This window comes from Panthera onca, chromosome X, assembly GCF_046562875.1.
Source record: "Panthera onca isolate mPanOnc1 chromosome X, mPanOnc1 haplotype 2, whole genome shotgun sequence".
Classification (NCBI taxonomy): domain Eukaryota; kingdom Metazoa; phylum Chordata; class Mammalia; order Carnivora; family Felidae; genus Panthera; species Panthera onca.
In genome coordinates this window covers 1177125-1195444 of record NC_138357.1, presented here as the reverse complement: position 1 = coordinate 1195444, position 18320 = coordinate 1177125, and the positions used below count along the sequence as shown (strand labels likewise).

The window sequence follows — 18320 nt, the reverse complement described above, 5'->3', positions numbered from 1 at the left end:
AGGCGGGTGGAGAGGCCTATACCACTGTCAGCTAGGAGGCTGCTGCCACTGGGGGTAAATAGGCCACTTCTTCTGGGGGTGGGGAGGCCATTTCCACTGGTAAAGAAGACTCATCAGAATTTAGGGGCTCAATGGGGCACCTGGGTGGCTCAGTTGGTTAAGCGTCCGACTTCGGCTCAGATTATGATCTCGCAGTCTGTGGGTTTGAGCCCCTCATCAGGCTCCGTGCTGACAGCTCAGAGCCTGGAGCCTGCTTCGGATTCTGTCTCCCTCTCTCTCTGCCCTTCCCCCGCTCACACTCTGTCATTCTCTCCCAAAAATAAATAAATAAATAAATAAATAAATAAACAAACAAACATTTTTAAAAAAGAATTTAGGGGCTCAATGCCCCCAGCTTCAGCAGTGTCTTCCCACATGTAGTCTCCATCTGAACTTAGAGGATCCCATTGTTTCCCAATCAATGGCCTCAGTTTCACAGTGGGCACGCTTCAAGTCTGGGAGTTCAACTTGCATTAAAGTTCAGTTAGTTGCACTTAGGTTCTGCATTTGAATTTTCAGCAGTTTTGGCTCTGTGGCTATAGAACATTAGGATTTCTTAAAGGGCACACATAGAAGCCCCTAGGCCAGTGATGTGGTGTTTGAGCTGGGAATTCAAATCTCTGAGCTCATCCTTCCATTTAACCACGTTCCCAAACCACATTAGGAGCTACCAACCAATGTCATTATATTTGTTAGTTTTCCAAAGAGGTTCAAAAGTATCGTAGAAGAGTCACCCAGCTCCTTGTTTCTTATAAGTAGTTGATTAGGAGTAGCCAGTGCATATATTTTGCATATCTCTATCAGCTTATGTCACAGGCTACCAGTGTTCTCTTTGTTACCAGAAACAGTCATGAGCATCTTTAAATCTAATCAGATTGGAGCCAATTCCAGAAACCTCAGAACCAATTCCGAGAACCCATCCTTAAAATTCTGTTCCTCTAGAACCACTCCTGGTACCAAATCTGTATTAGTCAGGATTTTCCAGAGAAGTCAAGCCAACAGATAATTCATTCATTCAGATTAGATGATAGATTGATAGATAGATAGATAGATAGATAGATAGGATAGATGAGAATGGAAGCTGAGTGGTCCCATGACCTGCTGTCTGCAAGCTGAGCGGGAGACCCGGCAAAGCTGATGGTGTAATTCAGCCTGAGTCTGAAGGTCTGAGAACCAAGGGAGCTGGTAGCAGTGTAAATGCCAGTCCCAGGGGGCAGGACAAGGTGAGACGTGATGTCACAGCTCAACAGTGAGGCAGAGGAAAGGCCTGGGGAAGAGACCAAATTCCTCCTTCATTCCTCCACTTTTTGTTTCATTCAGGCTCTCAGTGGATTGGACGATGCCTGCTCAACATTGGGGGTCTACTTTACTGAGTCCACAGATTCAAACGCTCATCCCATCCGGAAGTACCCTTGCAGACACACCCAGAAATAACGTTCTGTCAGGGTACCCTATGCCCAGGCAAGCTGATACATAGAATTAGCCATCGAACCCAGTGAATGAGCTGCTTTTAGGAGCGTGACCTCAGCATGCATATAGTCACCACTCTTTGACACAGGTGACTGCCCAGTGGGACTGTGTACTGCACAGAGTATCTGCCTTTCTCTGTATAGAATGGGGGCCAAAAGCATAAGTGACAAAGAAACCGCCTATAACCGACTATGTCAACATTTAAAAGTTTTGTTCTGCAAACAGTACCAATCAAGAAAGTGAGAAGACAACCCATAAAATGGGCGAATGTATTTTAAAATCATGTTTGATAAGGGACTTCTATCCAGAACATATCAATAGCTCTTGCAACCGAGGAATGCCGTTATTCTTAGAAACGGGAAAGTTTGAGATTGGCAGACACTTTGTAAAACGATCCAACTTCCCTCGGCTTGCCACCCTCCACCCGCCATGTATCGATGGGGCAATTTAGACGCACCGAGGGACCACAGGGATACCGGCAGATTCTTTCCCTCAGTGCACACTTCTCCAAGTCCTGACCATGGTGGCCAGTGTCCCCACAAAGCTAAGGCAGCCACGTCCTGACCGCATTACCCGCGCCACATTTGCCCCTTTTTCTGTCCCCCTTTGTTTGGCGTCACTCCACCTTCCGCCAACCCCACGCTCCTACTCTAACCCTCCGTCCAGAATAGGCGGGGCCTGTTTGCCCAGGCGCGCGCCAGAGACTGAGTTGCGTCGCGTACTAGGGGCGGGGCTTCGTCAGGGAGCCCTGGCTCTCCAGCGCCGCCGACGGGGTCTCCCTGGCGGCCCGTGGGCAGTCGGGCCAGCTTGGCGGGAACCAATCACATGCCAGAAACCTCACCAGAGGTCTGTCTGCGCAGGCGCCCTGGGTATCCCCAGCAGCCTTGCGCACGGAGGGGCGGAGCTTCGTGAAGCAGTCCCAGCGCCTCAGCGGTCGGCGGGGCGCGCGGTTTAGCGGCGGCCTCTGAGCGGGCGGGTGTGGCGGCCATGCAGGCCCCGGGCGACGGCGCGGACGGCGCGGACGGCGCGGACGGCGCGGACGGCGCGCAGATCCTGGACGACGGCGCCGGTGGTGCGACGGGTAGTGCTGGCTCGTCCAGTGGCCCCGGAAATCCCGGAGGCCGGGACGGCACCGCGACGTCGGGCACCGTGGCTGGGGAAGCTCCCCAGGTCGAGGGGGCATGGCCCGCCCCAAGGCAGGGGGAAGAGGCTTCGGCCTCGGCCTCCGGGGAAGCCTCAGAAAAGCAAGTGTTGGAATTGTATCCTTTCCAAGGAGCTCCCGAGGTCGGGGGGCGGCGGGGAATGGCCGGGAGGGGAGGCAGGTGGCGGCCCCGGTGGATGGGCGGGAGAGGTGTCGGGGACTTGCGGGGGCACAGAAGGGAAGTGGGGGTGGGGGTGGGGGTGGGGGGGCCGAGGGAGGCTGGAGGAAGCAGCTGGGGGTGCCGCGATGCACGTTTCCCGAAGGGGCGGCCGAGGTGGTCTTGGGTGGCCCTAAGGGCGGTCCGGGGGCAGGCGGGCCTCCGATGGGCAAGGAAGCCTCCTCCATGAGGTCCACCCAGATATGCCTTAACCGAATGTCCACCAGTGCCCTCACGGTGCCTTTCCTGTGTTACGTGGATGCGGAGCTGACCTACCAGTACCTGACCTCGAGTGCCGAATGCTACCACGAAGCGGTTCACACGGAGCTCACGGTGATTGGCAGTGACTTGTTTATGTAAGTTCTAGAAGGGGCTGGCGGGAGGCAGTGGGGAGCTGAGGTAACCTCTGCCCGACGGCCACTTCGGTTGGAGATGTGCAGACACCAAGGGCTTGGTCTAAGGAGGCACATGGGGCCCCGGGTCTGTGGCCGCCTCAGGGGTTGCTCTAAGGGAGACACGGAGGGGTAACCTTGAGGGGGGAGATTGGAGTGAGGAGGGCCAGGAGTTATCAAATCTAAAGTGATTTCCTTTTCCCCTTACTTTTAGCCGACTGACTGCTGAAGACCCTGTCCTCCTGCAGATTTCCACCGCCTCCTTGCTCAACCAGCTTTCCATGGTGGTGCAGACCATGCAGCACTTGGTGCCCGCGATTTTTTCTAGGCCTCGGCCTGGAAAAGGGGGCTGAGTCCATGACAGTATCCAGTGGAAGGCCATGTGCCCTTCCCCAGGGGCATGACCTTTGCAGTAGTTGCCACTTTATTTCTGGGGCTTAGTTATTTGCCTGTACTGGCCCGTGGGTGCTCTGTGCCCACTTGTTTTGATTGCTGCTTAAAGAATACAGATAATAAAACTGAGTTAATGTTCCGTATCTGAGTTTCTTTTCAGCACCCAGATTTTCTCCCATGTGTCCTCAGGTTGGAGGGGAGGTTCTGGTTCTAGTACTCTAGTACAAGGCAATCGAATACAATTGACGAAATGAAAGGAAATTAAGATTGCTTGGGTCCTGTCATTCAACATTGACTACCGTCAGGATTTCAGAATACTCTCGTGGCTTTAGGGTTGTAGGAATACGTTAAATGTATAACAGTCATAGCAAGGAGTAAGCTTCTTCAAGTTTAGCATCAGTTGTTTTTTTTTTTTTTTTTTCCCCTGAAACATTTTTGGGCTTTCCCTCTGTCTAAAACTTCTTCAAAAATATCTTACTGCATGGATACGTACAAGATGTATTATGATGCATTTGTTCAACACTTCAGTTTCTCGCAATTTTTTTCCTATTACACATAATGTTTTGGTGGGATTCTTGCATGTAAGTCTCTGCGTGAATGGCTGTTTTCTTAAGATGGATTCCAAGAGGCAGATCTATCATACAGAGTGGCTCTCCAGAAAATGTGCCAGAATTCTGGCACCAGCAGAATGGTGGTTTCCCCGCATCCCTGTCGTGGCTGGATCTGTTTTCTGCCACAAGGAGAAACTCAGTTTGGGTGCAGCCACACTGGAAAACAGTGTGGAGGTTCCTCAGAAAATTAAAAATAGACCTACCCTATGACCCAGCAGTAGCACTGCTGGGAATTTACCCAAGGGATACGGGAATACTGATGCATAGGGGCCCTTGGACCCCAATGTTTATAGCAGCACTCTCAACAATAGCCAAGTTATGAAAAGAGCCTAAATGTCCATCAACTGATGAATGGATAAAGAAATTGTGGTTTGTATACACAATGGAGTACTACGTGGCAATGAGAAAGAATGAAATATGGCCCTTTGTAGCAACGTGGATGGAACTGGAGAGTGTGATGCTAAGTGAAATAAGCCATACAGAGAAAGACAGATACCGTATGTTTTCACTCTTATGTGGATCCTGAGAAACTTAAGAGAAACCCATGGGGGAGGGGAAGGAAAAAAAAAAGAGGTTAGGGTGGGAGGGAGCCAAAGCATAAGAGACGCTTCAAAACTGAGAACAAACTGAAGGTTGATGGGGGTGGGAGGGAGAGGAGGGTGGGTGATGGGTATTGAAGAGGGCATCTTTTGGGATGAGCACTGGGTGTTGCATGGAAACCAATTAGACAATAAATTTCACATATTAAAAAAAAACCCTCAATTTGCATGAGCAAAGAACTTAGAAACACTAGAATAAGAACGTTGTGCTTTCCTGGCCTTGTTTCAAATCAGAGAAGACAAGTGCTGGGACAATTGGTCGGGGTGAGTGAGGCAGAGAGAGAGGCAGTGTAGCATAGTTTGGGGGAAATATTTTTTGTCACGTAAACTGCTCACCTGTTAGCATCGGTGCTGCGACACAACAGTTCCCAGCAAGTACACCGAGCCGCGTGGAGGTTGCAGGACAAGGCGAGGCTCAGATGGCCGAGTGGCGGGCTACTGTTTCTTCCACTCGTTTTTGTCGTAGTCCCGCTTGACTGAGAAGCCCTGGATCGGGCTGGCCTTCCAAGTCGAGCATCCTCTCGGTCTGCTTGGCCACCCCACTCCTCTTCAGAGGTTGCGGGATGGGGCCGTACACGCAGTGCTTCTCCCAGATCAGAACGAGAGCAGCGGCTGATGGAGAACATGGTGGTGCCTACAACCGTCTTCTGCTTGTTTGTGCTCCTGTTCGTTTCAGCCAAGCTCTCGTTGAACTGAATGTGGCACGATTCAGCTTTTTCATCAGTGGAGAGGATGCTGCAGGAAGGCCTCTTCTCTTTCGAGGCCTTCTGGCTGGCGGACGTTGTCGATGTGGGCCACAGCAGGCAGGGGATAGTCACGCCATTCGACATAACTCGAGAGAGCGTAGTTTTCACTCTTCATGATGCTTCCACGTGCTCCAACACTGAGGTGGAAATTCCTCACTTGCCAATTAGGCGAACCACTCTGGTAGCCAGAATTCTGCCACTAGTGCCTGCTGTGATTGTGGTGACCACCCTGGGAAAATAGAATGAAATCAAAATCTTCTGTGTGCAGGCGCTACGCTATGCTCCCGACCCACATCGTCATGTGTAATTCTCAGGACAGCCTGGTGAGCTGGGTACTGTCGTCTCTACACCGGTTCTAGGCGAAGAATGGAGGCCGACAGAGGCCGGGTCTGTTTGATTCAAGCACCTACTGTCTTAGCCACCCTATCCCTCCAACCTCAGCACGGTTGAGTGGAGCCACCAGGAGACTGGGAGAGTGTTTTTCCTTCTTCCGGCTCCAGGGAACATCCATGCGACTAATGAAAAACGCAGAAATGGGCAAACGCAGGCAAAGTAGGTAAGAATTGGGGAGAACATGGGGCGCCTGGGTGACTCAGTCTGTTAAGCGGCTGACTTTGGCTCAGGTCACGATCTCACAGTTAGTGAGTTCCAGCGCCTTGTCGGGCTCTGTGCTGACAGCTCAGAGGCTGGAGCCTGCTTCAGATTCTATGTCTCCCTCTGCCTCTCTGCCCCTCCCCTGCTCACGCTCTGTCTCTCTGTCTCTCTGTCTCTCTCTCTCAAAAATAAATAAACATTTTTAAAAAATTAGAAAGAATTGAGGAGAACATAAGGTTGATAAGAATCCCAATCCTGGCTTTGCAGTGGCTTCTCTATACTCCCAGGTCCTTTTGTACCTTGAAATCTTCATTTGGCCCTCTTTGAAACGGAGGGCACAATGGGGGTACCTGTTTCCCTCTTCCCCCTGCCCTCTTCCCTCTACTATGAAGAGGGCTCTTCTCAGGCATTTTTCCTAGCTGACAAAAAAAAAAAAAAAAAAAAAAAAAAAAAAAAAAAAAAAAAAATAGAACCAAATCATCTGCCAACCCAGAAAAAGTCTCCACAATTGTGGAAGCAAAACAGTTTTTTCATTGAGTAGGCATTGTACCAGAATGTGATGCGCATCACAGGCAATCTGCTAAGAGATTCCAAAGACAGGGAGCTTTCACCCTTTTGTATAGGTAAGCGGGTAGAGCTCATCACGTGTTCTCAACATCCACCACAAGTAGACCTCAAGTAAGAGGACGTGACGCCACCAGGCCCCGCACATAGTTCATCCTGAATTTCCCTGGGAACTGGGGTGGCCGTGTGTATTAGGTCGTGGCTGTTTCAGACGGCGCGTTTGTGTTCCCTCCCCCACATTAATATGCTGAAGCCCTAAACCCCAGTGTGGCTGTATTCGGAGATGGGACCTTTGAGGAAGCAAGTTTAAATGAGGTCATAAGAATGGGGCTCTGGTCCAATAAGACTGGTGTCCTTATAAGAGAGACACCAGAGAGCACCCCCCTCTTCCTCTCCCTCCCTCCCCGCCCCTACTCCCCCGCTCTCTCCTCACCTGCACTGAGGAGAGGCCGTGTGAGGACAGAGGAGAAGGTGGACCTCTACAAGCAAGGAAGCAAATTCTCACCAGAAGCTGAATTTGCTGGCACCTTGATCATGGACTTCTAGCATCCAGAACTGTGAGAAAATAAACTTCTGTTGTGTAAGCCACCCAGTGTGAGGTACTTTGCTATAGCAGCTTGAGCAGACTAATACAATTGATCGGCTTTATCCAAGGAAAAAATAAGCTTTTTCATACCTTTATGACAGGAGCTAGTTTTGCAACTTGGAGCAAGGTGCCTACTGAAGTTAGGCTTCTACCCTCCCACAGAAACTGAAGATCGGGACACAATCTTGCTTGATGTTTACATTCCAAAGAGATGTTTCCCAGGTCCTTGAAGAACACATTCCTGGGTTATAAAGATGGCAAGGGGCTCTTTTAGCCTTTTTTTCCTTAAATTTATTTATTTATTTATTTATTTATTTATTTATTCATTCATTCATTCATTCAGAGAAGGAGTGGGGGAGGGGCAGAGAGAAAGGGAGACAGAGGATCTGAAGCGTGCTTTGTGCTGACAGCACAGAGCCCGATGCAGGGCTCAAAGTCATGAGCCATGAGATCATGACCTGAGCTGAAGTCGGATACTCGAGCACTGAGCCACCCGGGCGCCTCTACCCTTTAAAAAATACTACCTATTTTCAAAGAAACAAAGAAAGAACTTACAAGGCGTGTAAAGTAAATGCTTTAAGGAAGGGGAGGGGACCATCTCTTCCCATATTTTCAACAGGGAGAATGAAGCCTTTTACTTTATTCTTTTTTAATAAGCTCTATGCCCAATGTGGGGCTCTAACTCATGACCCCGAGATCAAAAGTCACATGTTCTATGGACTGAGCCAGCCAGGTGCCCCTAAGCCTCTTATTTTTAATGTGTACATGTTCTTAAAGTAGCTCTCTCTAAAATATGCTGAATCCTGAAAACTTGCTAAGGTCCCTGATTAGTCTGATAGCTCTTTTGTAGACGCCACTAGATTTTCTATATACGTAATCATGTCTGAGAATGAGGGCGGTTTTTCTTCTTTCTTGCCAATCTGGATGCCTGTTATTGCTTGATTTGTCTTCTCATCGCGGGTTGGATCCTCCTGCTTCTCTGCATGCCTGGTAATGTTGGGCTGGATGCCAGACAGTGTGATTTTTCCTTGGGTTCTGGATGTCTTTGTATTCCTGTTTTAAAGGTTAGAATTTTCTCTTTTTATTTTGGAGACAGAGCGAGCGGGGGAGAGGGGCAGAGGGTGAGAGAGAGAATCTTGAGCAGGCTCCACGCTCAGCACAGAACCCGACTCCGGGCTCGAACCCACGACCCTGGAGCCATGACCTGAGCCCAAATCGAGAGTCAGACGCTCAACCAACTGAGCCACCCAGGTGTCCTTGGATGTCTTTGTATTCCTAAACATAGTCATGAGCTTTGCTCAGGGATGCTGTTAAGTGAGTGGGAAAAGATTGATCCTTTTGAGTCTTGGCTTTTGAAGATTTGCTGCGTGGGACCAGAACAGCTCAGCGGAGGATTCGTTTTTCCCGCTACACTACTGAGGCAAGACCCTTCTGAGCGCCCTGCCCAAGGCCTCCAGAATTATGAGGTCTGTGTCCCTGCCAGTGGGGATAGCCACCAGTCTCTGTCCTGCTTGCGGGGTCGGCACAATTACCTTTCCTCCTTTAAGATGGTTCTTTCTCTGGCTTCACATGGTTTGCTCACACACTTGTGCTGATCAGTGGTGTGCTGCACACTCCAGCAGGACCCTCTGTGTATACGTGGGCGTCTCACCAATGAGCACTTCCCTTCCCACTTAGAGCTGCGTTTTGTCTCTTAGAACCAAAGTACTCCAACTCATACAGATGAGAACGGTCAGTGGGTTTCAAGCAACAGCCTCAGGAAATGCGGGGTGATTTGGGTGATTCGCAATGACTTAGTGGGTGAAGCTGGGGGAGGCCAACAGACTCCCATTCACATCGCAGGACAGGGAAGCAGAGAACCCAACTGTCACCAGTGCGCAACCTGGACCATGTGTTCTCCGAAGGCAAACTCTAGGTAGAGTTTGGGTACACGCTGCCGGGAAGCCATTTTTAAAGGTGACCACGTGGTACACGGTCACGTCTGATGGTCTCGGGTAACCCAGAGCCTGGGAACCACTACTCCAATCTTGACATGATTGCGTCCAGACCCAGAAGGAACCTCCCGGCCTCTCTCTGACCTTGCTGGTGGGGTCCCTTAGCGCAGGCAGCCAAAGTGTGGAGACGTCAAGAAAACCCACCTCAGAAAAGGTCCTGAGAGTTGTTGTCACATTGCCATTGCAATGGCAGCTGGGTCTCCAACCTCCCCGCGCCTCTGTCCTTAATGCAAGAGCACCAAAGAGTGGCTTCCTCGCAGTGGTCGCGAGGATATCTGACATTGTTGGGAAGACTTGGAGAGCCACAAATCCCTCTGAAATGTCACCCGGCTGACTGACACTTCTGTGAGCTTGCCTCCTGGCACTCCAGAAGAAACCAATTTCCTCTGCTTGGGAGAGTTTCTCTATGTCTCCTCTGTCCTTTTTCCTCTCTTCCTCCCTCCCTTCTCTTCTACTCACTCTCCCCCTCCTCCTCCTCCTCCTCCTTTTCCTCTCCCTTCCTCTCTCTTTCCTCCCTTCACTCCCAATGTTCCAGACCATGTCGTTCAGATCATTGCCCTAGACAGGCCATCCTGTCCCACCCAACCTAAATTAGCTGGAACAACAAAAGTGCAAGATTACACTGAAGGGGGGTTTAGAATGTGCTGAAGATGACATTTCACCTCAAGGGAGAAATACAGATTATTCGCTAAGTGGTTTGGGACACCTTGACTAAAACCTTTTGGAAAGAAAACAAACTTACATACCAATGTTCTTTCTCACGAAAATTACCTCCCAGGATGTTAAAGTTTTAAAGTACTAGAAGATGTTCTCAGTGAATATTTTTGTAATTTTATACTGAGGAAGGCCTTTCATAGGAAATGCAAACCGCAAATTATACTGAAACAATGGATCACGTAAACAAAAAAGTTTTAAGCCACTCTATACCAAAAGACCAGGAGCAAAGATAAAATGAAGAAATGGCAAGGAAAGGTATTTTCCAATTATAACAAAACTTTGATATTCTCAACAAGTTAAAAAAAAAAAAACACAAGTATTTATTAACCACAGTGGACCAATGCATATTGAAGGCTTCTTTACAGGTTTCTGTAGCTTCCCTTAGGCTATTTCACTAAGTACTATTATTGTTATGGTTAAACATAACAAGAGTGCAAGAGTGGACATCATTTTTTGCGTGTTAAATTTGAGTTATCTTACTCAAATCTGAATAGAGATGTCTACTTGGCAGCTGGATACAGGAGTCTGCAGTGTGGGCAAATGTCTGCGATGAAGATACAAATCTGGGGCCCAGGACACGGCCCAGAGAGCCCCGAGCCTGCACGAGCTCGCCACGGGCAGCCGAGAGCCGGTATAGGGGGACAAGTGGCCCACGCACCGAGCCCTGGGGTCCTGGGACACTCCGAGGTGGCAGAGCAGAGAGGGAGCCGGCGGCAGAGACTGAGGAGGGGAGGGAGGGACCCTAAGACTGCAGGGTGGCCTCCTGGAACAGGAGTGAGACGTGCGCGCCCGCACACACACCTACCCACCCACCCACACACACACCCACCCACCCACCCACCCACCCACACACCCACCCACCCACCCACACACACCCACCCACCCACCCACACACACACACACACACACACACTGGGGGCAGGAAGGAGGTGGTCAGGAGGGAGGAGAGAGCGATCCTCTCCCCGGGGTGCTGCTGATGGTCAAGGGCGATGAGGCCCTAGAATGCTCACTGTGTTTGACAGCGAGATCCTGAAGACCTGCAAAGACAGGGTCGGTGTGGGGTGCGGGTCAGGAGGGGTCGAGGAAGTCAGGTGCAGGGTGGGAGTTGGGAGGGGACAGGGAGATGGGATGTGAGGTGTGGTTCCAGAGGGGACGGGGAGACCAGGTGCGAGGTGGAGTCAGGAGGCGATGAGGAGATGGGGTACGGGGTGCAGGGTGGGGGTCAGGAGGAGACGGGAAGATTTGGCAAGGGGTGCGGGCTGGAGGTCTGGAGGGGATAAGGAAGTCGGGTGCGGGGTGGGGGCGTGTGTCAGGAGGACACAGGAATGTCAGGTGCGGGGTGGGAGTCGGGAGGGGACCAGGAAGTTGGGTGGGGGGTGGGGGTCAGGAGGAGTCAGGGAGATCGGGTGCTCGGTAGGGTTGGGGGTCAAGAGTGGATGAGGAGGTCAGGTGAGGAGTAGGGGTCAGGACGGGACAGGGAGGTCGGGTATGGGGTGAGGGTCAGGAGGGGATGGGAGGTTGGGTGCAGAGTGGGGGTCAGGTGGGACCTGGAGGCTGGGTGCAGATTCCGGATCGGGAGTGGATGGGGATTTGGGGTGCGGGGTGGGAGTCAGGAGGGGACTTGGAGGTTGGGTGCAGGGTGGGCCAGGAGGGGCCGGGAAATTGGGGTGGCGGGTGGGGGTCAGGATGGGACAAGGTGATCGGGTGCGGGGTGCAGATGGGGGTCCGGAGGGGATGGCGACATTGGGTGCGGGGTGGGGTCAGGAGGGGACCTGGAGGTTGGGTCCAGATTCCGGATCAGGAGAGGATGGGGAATTGGGTGCGGGGTGGGGGTCAGGAGGGGACCTGGAGGTTGGGTGCAGATTCCGGGTCAGTAGGGGTCGGGGAGATGAGGTACGGGGTTGGGGTTCAGGAGGGGATGGGGAGATGGGGTGTGGGGTGTGGGCCAGGAGGGGACGGGGCGTTTGGGGACAGCGGGTCCAAACCACTCCCGGGAAGGGCCGCACTGTGGCCGCCGAGCAGAGAAGGCGGTGGCTTCGGGGTGGCCAAGTCGCAGCGTGTGCAGAGGTGGGGGGCTGCAGCCCTTCCCACGTGCCGGGGACCCGCAGAGAGCGGGGTGCGTGGACGCAGGAGGGACAGAAGAGCTCAGGCAGGGGAGGACGGCTTGGCAAGGGAGGGAGCGGCCCCTCCTCGCCAGCCCGGCTCCGGGGGAGCCCTCCTCCCCCAGGTCCTCACCGCTCCGGGCCGAGACGCCTCCTGTCGGAAGCCTAAGTTGCGGCAAAACCTGGAACAGACCATCAGCCTCGTGTGCGGCAACAGCTGAGGGTGGCGGAACCGGTGAGGAGGGGGCGTCCCAGGCCTGAGGTGACCTCGGGGCCGAGCCCTGGATCGGGTGGCACGGGGGCGGGGATGGGGTGGTCACCGGTCTCTCGTGCCCTGCGCACACCCGGGCCCCCTTCATTAGTGCCTTTCTTTGGGCCCTGCGTGGGGGCGGTGGTGACAGGACCAAGGGTCCTGACCCTGGCAGCAGCAATATCCCCGCCCTCCTACCCTCGTGCCCCCGGGTCGTGCCAGCCCCTGCCCCGTCTTCCTGTTTATACCCCCAACCACCTACTGATTTAATTTATCTGCACCTCACCGTGTCCGTCTGTCACCACGTGCCCCTTCTCTGGGATGTGGACAACCTCACGCCCCTTCTGTCCTTGGGTCGTCCTGGCTCCTTGGTGGCACGGTCAGCCTCGGCCTCGCCTCTGCCACCTGCCCCTGGCCGTGGCCGGTCCCGCCGGGTCCGAGCAGGGGCCCCCGACACCAGCAGCACTTGATGGCGAGGAGGGGGGCGCCCAGGGTGATGCGGCGAAGCCATCCCCAGACCGTGGCTGCGCCCAGGGGTCTCCCCGCGGCTGGGTCCCGGCATCCCCTCCGGACTTCTCGGGGGTCGGACCATACCTTTCTCGGGCGCCCTGTCCCCAGCACCTGGGGAGCTATGAGCGGGTTCGTGCCAGGGCCCCACGTGGGCCAGGGGGCTCTGGAAGTCTCCTTCTCCAGGCCCGAGCGCCCAGCTTCCTCGGCGTGGTGCCCGCTCGGCCCGGACCCCTCATCCCCGCTGCCCTGTCCTGCGCCCGCCCCGAGTGGCCGAGGCGGCAGTGCCTTACCCCTCTGTTCCCTCTTCCCCCGCCGAGGAATCTGGCCCCGGCGCGTGGTCCCGGAAACCCAGCTGTCCCCTCTGTTTTGGCATGAGCTTCTTTGTCGTTGTTCCCGGAACCTTGTTTCTGAACTAAACGTCGGGAAAACGGTGGCCGTGTGTGGCAGGTGGGCGGTCGGCGAGCAGGGAAGCAGGTGGGGAGGCTGTTGGACTCTGGAGGAGCTGGGCTCCCTTTATGGGAGGAAGGGTGACCCGTTGCAGGGGTCCCGCGCATCTGAGGAGGTCCAGGGCCACGTCCGATCCGTGTCAGCAAACCCCGGTGGCTCTCCCGTCAAGATCCAATCGGAACCCGTTCCCTTCTCCCCACCTCCACTGGCCGCAGCCTGGGGGTCTCTCGCCTGCGTGCCAGTCTCCCCACTTCTGTCCTGCCTGCCCTGGTCCCCTTCCCAGCGCAGCAGGCACTGGGGACCTGATAAGACGTAAGTTGCATCCCGTCCCGCTCCGTTCAAGACTCCCTAGGGTCATCGACGGCACCCAAACTCCTTCGTGCCCCACGACGCTTTACTGCCGCAGGTGCACCTCCATGCTGACGGGCCCACCTGCTTCTTACCCCCCGACACCTGTGAAAGTAATGCAGGTGGGGAGAGCGTGGGACGCAACCTTAAGGAGAGCGGCCAGGAATGCTATTTGAGTGGGCCAGATGGAACCCCGGGGGAAGAGAGCCCCAGGCAGGCAAGAGGCAGTGCAAGGGTCCCGAGGCAGGCCTGGGCCTGGTGTGTTTCAGAGAAGGGAGGAGGCCAGTGTGGCTGGATCCGAGTGAGCAAGGTGGAGAGGGGAGGGAAGGAGGCCGTGGAAGATGCGGGCCGGATCACATCTGACTCGGCGGGCCGCGGGCCAGGGCTCTGGCTTAGCCTCTGGGAGGGGAGCCCGGGGACGCGTTGGAATCGACTGGTTTTGTGACCTGACGGACGTGTTAAGGCCGCCCGGCACCTTCAGCGGTCCGTCTGTGGGGCCAGGGCGGTGGCCTAACTCTGGGCTTTGCTGGGAGAGGGAGGGAGGCTCACACTAAGTTCCGGTCTCTTGACGATCTGGCCCCACAATTCCGGGCCAGTCTTGGGAGCCCTATCCGGAAAGGGTGGGTCCCAGTGCCCCTTCTCTTTGTCCCTTTCCTCCAGCTGCCCCTTGCAGCCCCTCCCCTCCCTCTCTGGACTCTTACCCACAGAAGACTCTACCACCATACGGCTTGAAGGCCTACCAGCTAGGAGCCAATGCCTTTGTGAACTTAAAGAGCCCAGTTTCTCTGTTAAAAGAAAGGAGAGCCACGTTCTCAGGTGAAGTGACAAGAAAACCTACGGTTCCTCAATTCAATAAAGGACAAGACTTTTCTATTGCAAGTGAAGAAAGACAAAAAGAAAAGCAATAGAAAGTATTCACGACGGGGGTGCCTGGGTGGCTCAGTCGGTTGAGGGTCTGACTTCGGCTCAGGTCACGATCTCACAGTTCGTGGGTTTGAGCCCTGCGTCGAGCTCTGTGCTGACAGCTCAGAGCCTGCAGTCTGCCTCAGATTCTGTGTCTCCCTCTCTGTCTCTCTGCCCCTTCCCCGCTCACGCTGTCTCTGTCTTGCTCTCAAAACTAAATAAAAGCATTCAAAGAAGAAGAGAAAGAAAGAAAGAAAGAAAGAAAGAAAGAAAGAAAGAAGGAAAGAAGGAAAAAAGGATTCATGTTGGCTTAAGCAAAGGGAGAGTTTCTGGATGTGTGTAACTGAACGATCGTGGCGGGGGCGGGGGCGGGGGCGGGGGCGGGGGTGGGTAGTTCTGTCTTCAGGCATGGCTGGATCCAGGATTTGGTTCTCTGCCACGTGCCTTCCTGCTCTTGCTTCCCATCTGTCCAGTGTCAGCCTGTTCCTTCCCCCCGCCCCCGTAGCCCCGGAAAGGCCGGAAAGGAAGGAACCAAGACCGTGTTTGCTTACAGAGATCATGACCATGCATGTAGAAACTCCGAGGGAACCCTCGTGAGGCTAGCACTCCTGTTTAGCGAGGTTCCAAGACACAAGCTATTCAGAGGGAGCTAACCACCCCCCACCCCGCCCCCAAACCCATAGCCACTTGTGGCACCACTCCCTTGCTCATGGGAAACAAGGCCAGTAAGCCCCAAAACTCCTACTCTAGTGTTTCCGTGCTTATTTCCCTGGTACAAAAGGAGTCTTCTACTTCGGTAGGAAGCCACCCTACTGGTTGGTGGTGCGGGGAGACCAGACTTGTGGCGGCGGGGCGCCTTTTCTGGAGAGCACTTGTGTGCCGAGAAGCTATAGAACGCGGGAATTCTACCTCTTGGAAACGATCTGAAGGAAGTAACTGTTCGCGCAAAGACTTCTGTTCAAGAATCCCATTGACTCACACGACCCATAACAGGGGCAAAGCTGAGAACGACCCGACTGCTCAACATTATGTAATAATACATTTGCGTGTCTCCTGGATAACAGTTTTTGAAGAGTTCTTAGGGAGGGGGAAAGCTAGTACGTTCAACGGGGAAAAACAAAAACAAAACAAAACAAAACAAAAAAGGATCCGGAGAAAAGTTAACGCTAAACTGGAAAATGCATACATTATACGCCGTTATCCATTTAATGGGTAAATACAACTAGGAACATATTCCAAAACGTCAGCAGTCTTTACCGCCGAATACAGGACCTGGTTTTCCTCTCCCTGAGTCGTCTTCGATAAGCTTGGGCTGCTGGACTACGACTCCCAGAACCTCCCTTCCAACACCAGAACAAAGGTAAGAAAATGTGGAGGCGCAGGAAGTGAGAAGAAACTCGGACACAAAAGAGTCGCTCAGTTTCATGTTGTGCAGTAACAAACACTGTAAGCGCCCGTCCCTCCAGGCGCAGGGAAGGAACTGAAGTGGGCCAAGAGCCACCGAGGCCCGGACCTGCAGAACGTTAGACCCCCGATAATAAAGTGGCGCGGACGCCAAGTGTCAACGCCCTGTGCCTTGCCCCGTGAGGGCTACCAGGTTAGGCCTCGGCCCCCTTTCCCGGGCCTAGGCGTCGCGGAGGCCGGCACCCCAAGGCGCGAATGTTTCGTATCACCAGGGGAAGCCGGTCCAGGAAGGAGTTGACGGAAACTCGGAAGAAGATGGGGTCTTCAGCAGTCCATCTCCTAAAAGTGAGGGAAGAGGGAAATCCGGTTAAAGGGGAGAGCTGCTGTGGAGGTGCAGGGCACCAGCCCCTTCCCCCACACAGCCCCCCACCCCCCAGCCTTCCACCTAACGCGTGTGTCGGGGCCTCCACGACGGCACCGGAAGGCAGAGATGCGACCACGGCACCCGCCGCCACCGCCCACCCGTCCCGCGCATACTCTTGGAGGACGCACACGGCCAGGGCGCTGCCCCTCACGCAGAGCTCCTTCTGAGCCAACCCTCGGTGGCGTTGGACGTGTGTAGTCAGGGACCTGCGGGCCATCTCTGCCTCCAGGGGCGACCGGAAAGACACAGTGAGCCTGCTGGGAGGCACCCGGTTAAGGCACAACGGGCTCCCGGAGTTCCCATGGCCTGAAGCCTCCTGACCACTCAGAGGCCCGCTTCTACCCCCGCGACACTCGCGCTCCCTCCCGCCACCTCTGCCCACCCTGAGCCGCTTCCCCCACCCTGGGGGCCCGCGGGCACCGGCTGTCCCTGTCCCGCCAGGCTGCCCACCCCCGCCCCCGTCCGTCCCGTCCCCGGGCTGCCGCCCCGCTCCCCAGCCACCCCGCCACGGCCCCTGCCCAGACAGGCTCCACGGAAAGGATACAACTCCAGCAGTCTTGAGGAGGTCACCGCCGCCGGCGCTGCGTCTCCACCGGGGGCCAGGGCCCTCGGGGCCCGTTCGGCCAGGGGAGGGGCGCAGGCCCCCTCGACCACTGCTCCCTTGCTGCCAGGGCCACCCTCGCCGTCGTGGCGGCTGCAGTTGCCCTGGCGACCGGGACCTCGGGGGCTAAGCCGGGGGTCGTGGCCGTGCGTGCCTCCGTCGGAGGCCTGTGGGCCTGCCCCCGCGTCCTCCGCGCCACCCTCGGGAGCCCGCGTGACCGCCGCGCCGTCCGCGCCGTCCTCGTCAGGGGCCTGCGTGACCGCCACTTCCTCCGCGCCGTCGTCCGGGGCCGGAGAGGCCGCGTCGTCGTCCGGGGCCCTCATGGCCGCCGCACCGGCCTCCTCAGAGCCCACCGCTACGCTGCGCCCACTGTCGGCAGACCGCCGAGACCCCCGGCGGGCCTCGCGAAGCCCGGCCCCTCGGCGCGCAAGGCTGTCGGGGATGGCCAGGGCGCCTGCGCAGACAGACCCCGCGGAGCTGGTTCCCACCGAGCCGGCCTCGCTGTGTTGGCCCAGAGCCCGGATCCGGTCGACGCTGACCCCGAGGAGATGGAGGCTGGTTCCGGAAGCTGCGCCCCTCGACGCGTGACGTCACTGTCGGGCTCCTGCGTCCCCGAGAGCATTCCGGTGAGGCCACTGGCACCGGACTGGTTCCCGCCCGGCCCGCCCCTCCCCCCAAGCGTGTGTCTGCGCAGGCGCCAGCCGGGCGCACGTGCGCGCAGCCAACTGACCGCCGCCCGCCCGGGTCCCGGGCGTCGAGGCGTGGGCCGCGCTCAGGCGCTTCTGGGCAGCACCGTGCCTGTCCCTGTCTGTGGGCTCCCCGTACGGCTCGGGTCTGCGTGTGCCGGGACCCGTCCCCGGGGGCGGGGGGGGGGGGGGGGCCGAGGCGGGATGCCGAGCAGGGGCCACTCCCAGGCCCTGCCTGTCCTCAGGGAACACGCCCCGCGCGGCCCCTAGGGGAGCAGGAATGGACGGGCCTCGCTCCCTCACCACTTCTCGGTCCCGGGCACCGTCAGTCCCCTAGTGCCTGCCAGCCTGGGGGAGGGTACACCGCCGAGGGTGCGACCGGCCTCCGGCCTGGGGCTCCCGGGCTCCCGCCTCCCACACCGCAACGGCTGCGGGCTTGGGCCGGGGGCCCCGGGGGCCCAGGGGTCCCAGCTGGCCCCGAGGACAGCGGCACGGGGGAGCACCGCCCCGGCGACGGCTCCCCCGTCGCTTTGCCCTTTGCTGCGGCAGCCTTGACGGGCTGTCCCTCCCCCAGGAACAAAG

General features: G+C 55.9%; 3 protein-coding genes and 1 pseudogene across 5 annotated transcripts in view; 1 reads left to right on the top strand and 3 right to left on the bottom strand.

Moving 5' to 3' along the window:
• GAB3 (GRB2 associated binding protein 3) overlaps nucleotides 1-18320 on the bottom strand; it is a 289515-nt gene that overhangs the window by 131345 nt on the left and 139850 nt on the right. The window lies entirely within an intron of this gene.
• LOC145713895 (EKC/KEOPS complex subunit LAGE3-like) lies at nucleotides 2375-3791 on the top strand. Its single transcript, XM_081792679.1, has 3 exons — nucleotides 2375-2768; nucleotides 3095-3223; nucleotides 3474-3791. The coding sequence occupies exons 1-3, from the start codon at nucleotides 2497-2499 to the stop codon at nucleotides 3610-3612; spliced, it is 540 nt and encodes a 179-aa protein (XP_081648805.1). The 5' UTR covers nucleotides 2375-2496; the 3' UTR covers nucleotides 3613-3791.
• On the bottom strand, nucleotides 5205-12977 carry LOC145714429 (cytochrome c oxidase subunit 4 isoform 1, mitochondrial-like; annotated as a pseudogene).
• On the bottom strand, nucleotides 16033-17387 carry LOC145713542 (EKC/KEOPS complex subunit LAGE3-like). 3 transcript variants are annotated; one of them, XM_081792401.1, is made up of 3 exons: nucleotides 16996-17387; nucleotides 16565-16708; nucleotides 16033-16366 (listed from the first exon to the last, which is right to left on the bottom strand). In XM_081792401.1, the coding sequence occupies exons 1-3, from the start codon at nucleotides 17373-17375 to the stop codon at nucleotides 16222-16224; spliced, it is 669 nt and encodes a 222-aa protein (XP_081648527.1). In that variant the 5' UTR covers nucleotides 17376-17387; the 3' UTR covers nucleotides 16033-16221. The 3 variants fall into 3 exon arrangements, with proteins under 3 accessions (XP_081648527.1, XP_081648529.1, XP_081648528.1); XM_081792403.1 differs by having other exon boundaries at nucleotides 16580-16708; XM_081792402.1 differs by having other exon boundaries at nucleotides 16565-16705.

Excerpts from the sequence above, each read along its gene's own strand:
- LOC145713895 (XM_081792679.1), top strand. The coding sequence starts at position 2,497 with ATGCAGGCCCCGGGCGACGGCGCGGACGGCGCGGACGGCGCGGACGGC. Across the intron at positions 2,769-3,094 it reads GAAAAGCAAGTGTTGGAATT|TGCCCTCACGGTGCCTTTCC; the intron begins GTATCCTTTCCA and ends AATGTCCACCAG. Across the intron at positions 3,224-3,473 it reads ATTGGCAGTGACTTGTTTAT|CCGACTGACTGCTGAAGACC; the intron begins GTAAGTTCTAGA and ends CCTTACTTTTAG.
- LOC145713542 (XM_081792401.1), bottom strand. The coding sequence starts at position 17,375 with ATGAGGGCCCCGGACGACGACGCGGCCTCTCCGGCCCCGGACGACGGC. Across the intron at positions 16,709-16,995 it reads TCCTCAAGACTGCTGGAGTT|CAGGCTCACTGTGTCTTTCC; the intron begins GTATCCTTTCCG and ends GGTGCCTCCCAG. Across the intron at positions 16,367-16,564 it reads GCCGTGTGCGTCCTCCAAGA|GAGATGGACTGCTGAAGACC; the intron begins GTATGCGCGGGA and ends CCTCACTTTTAG.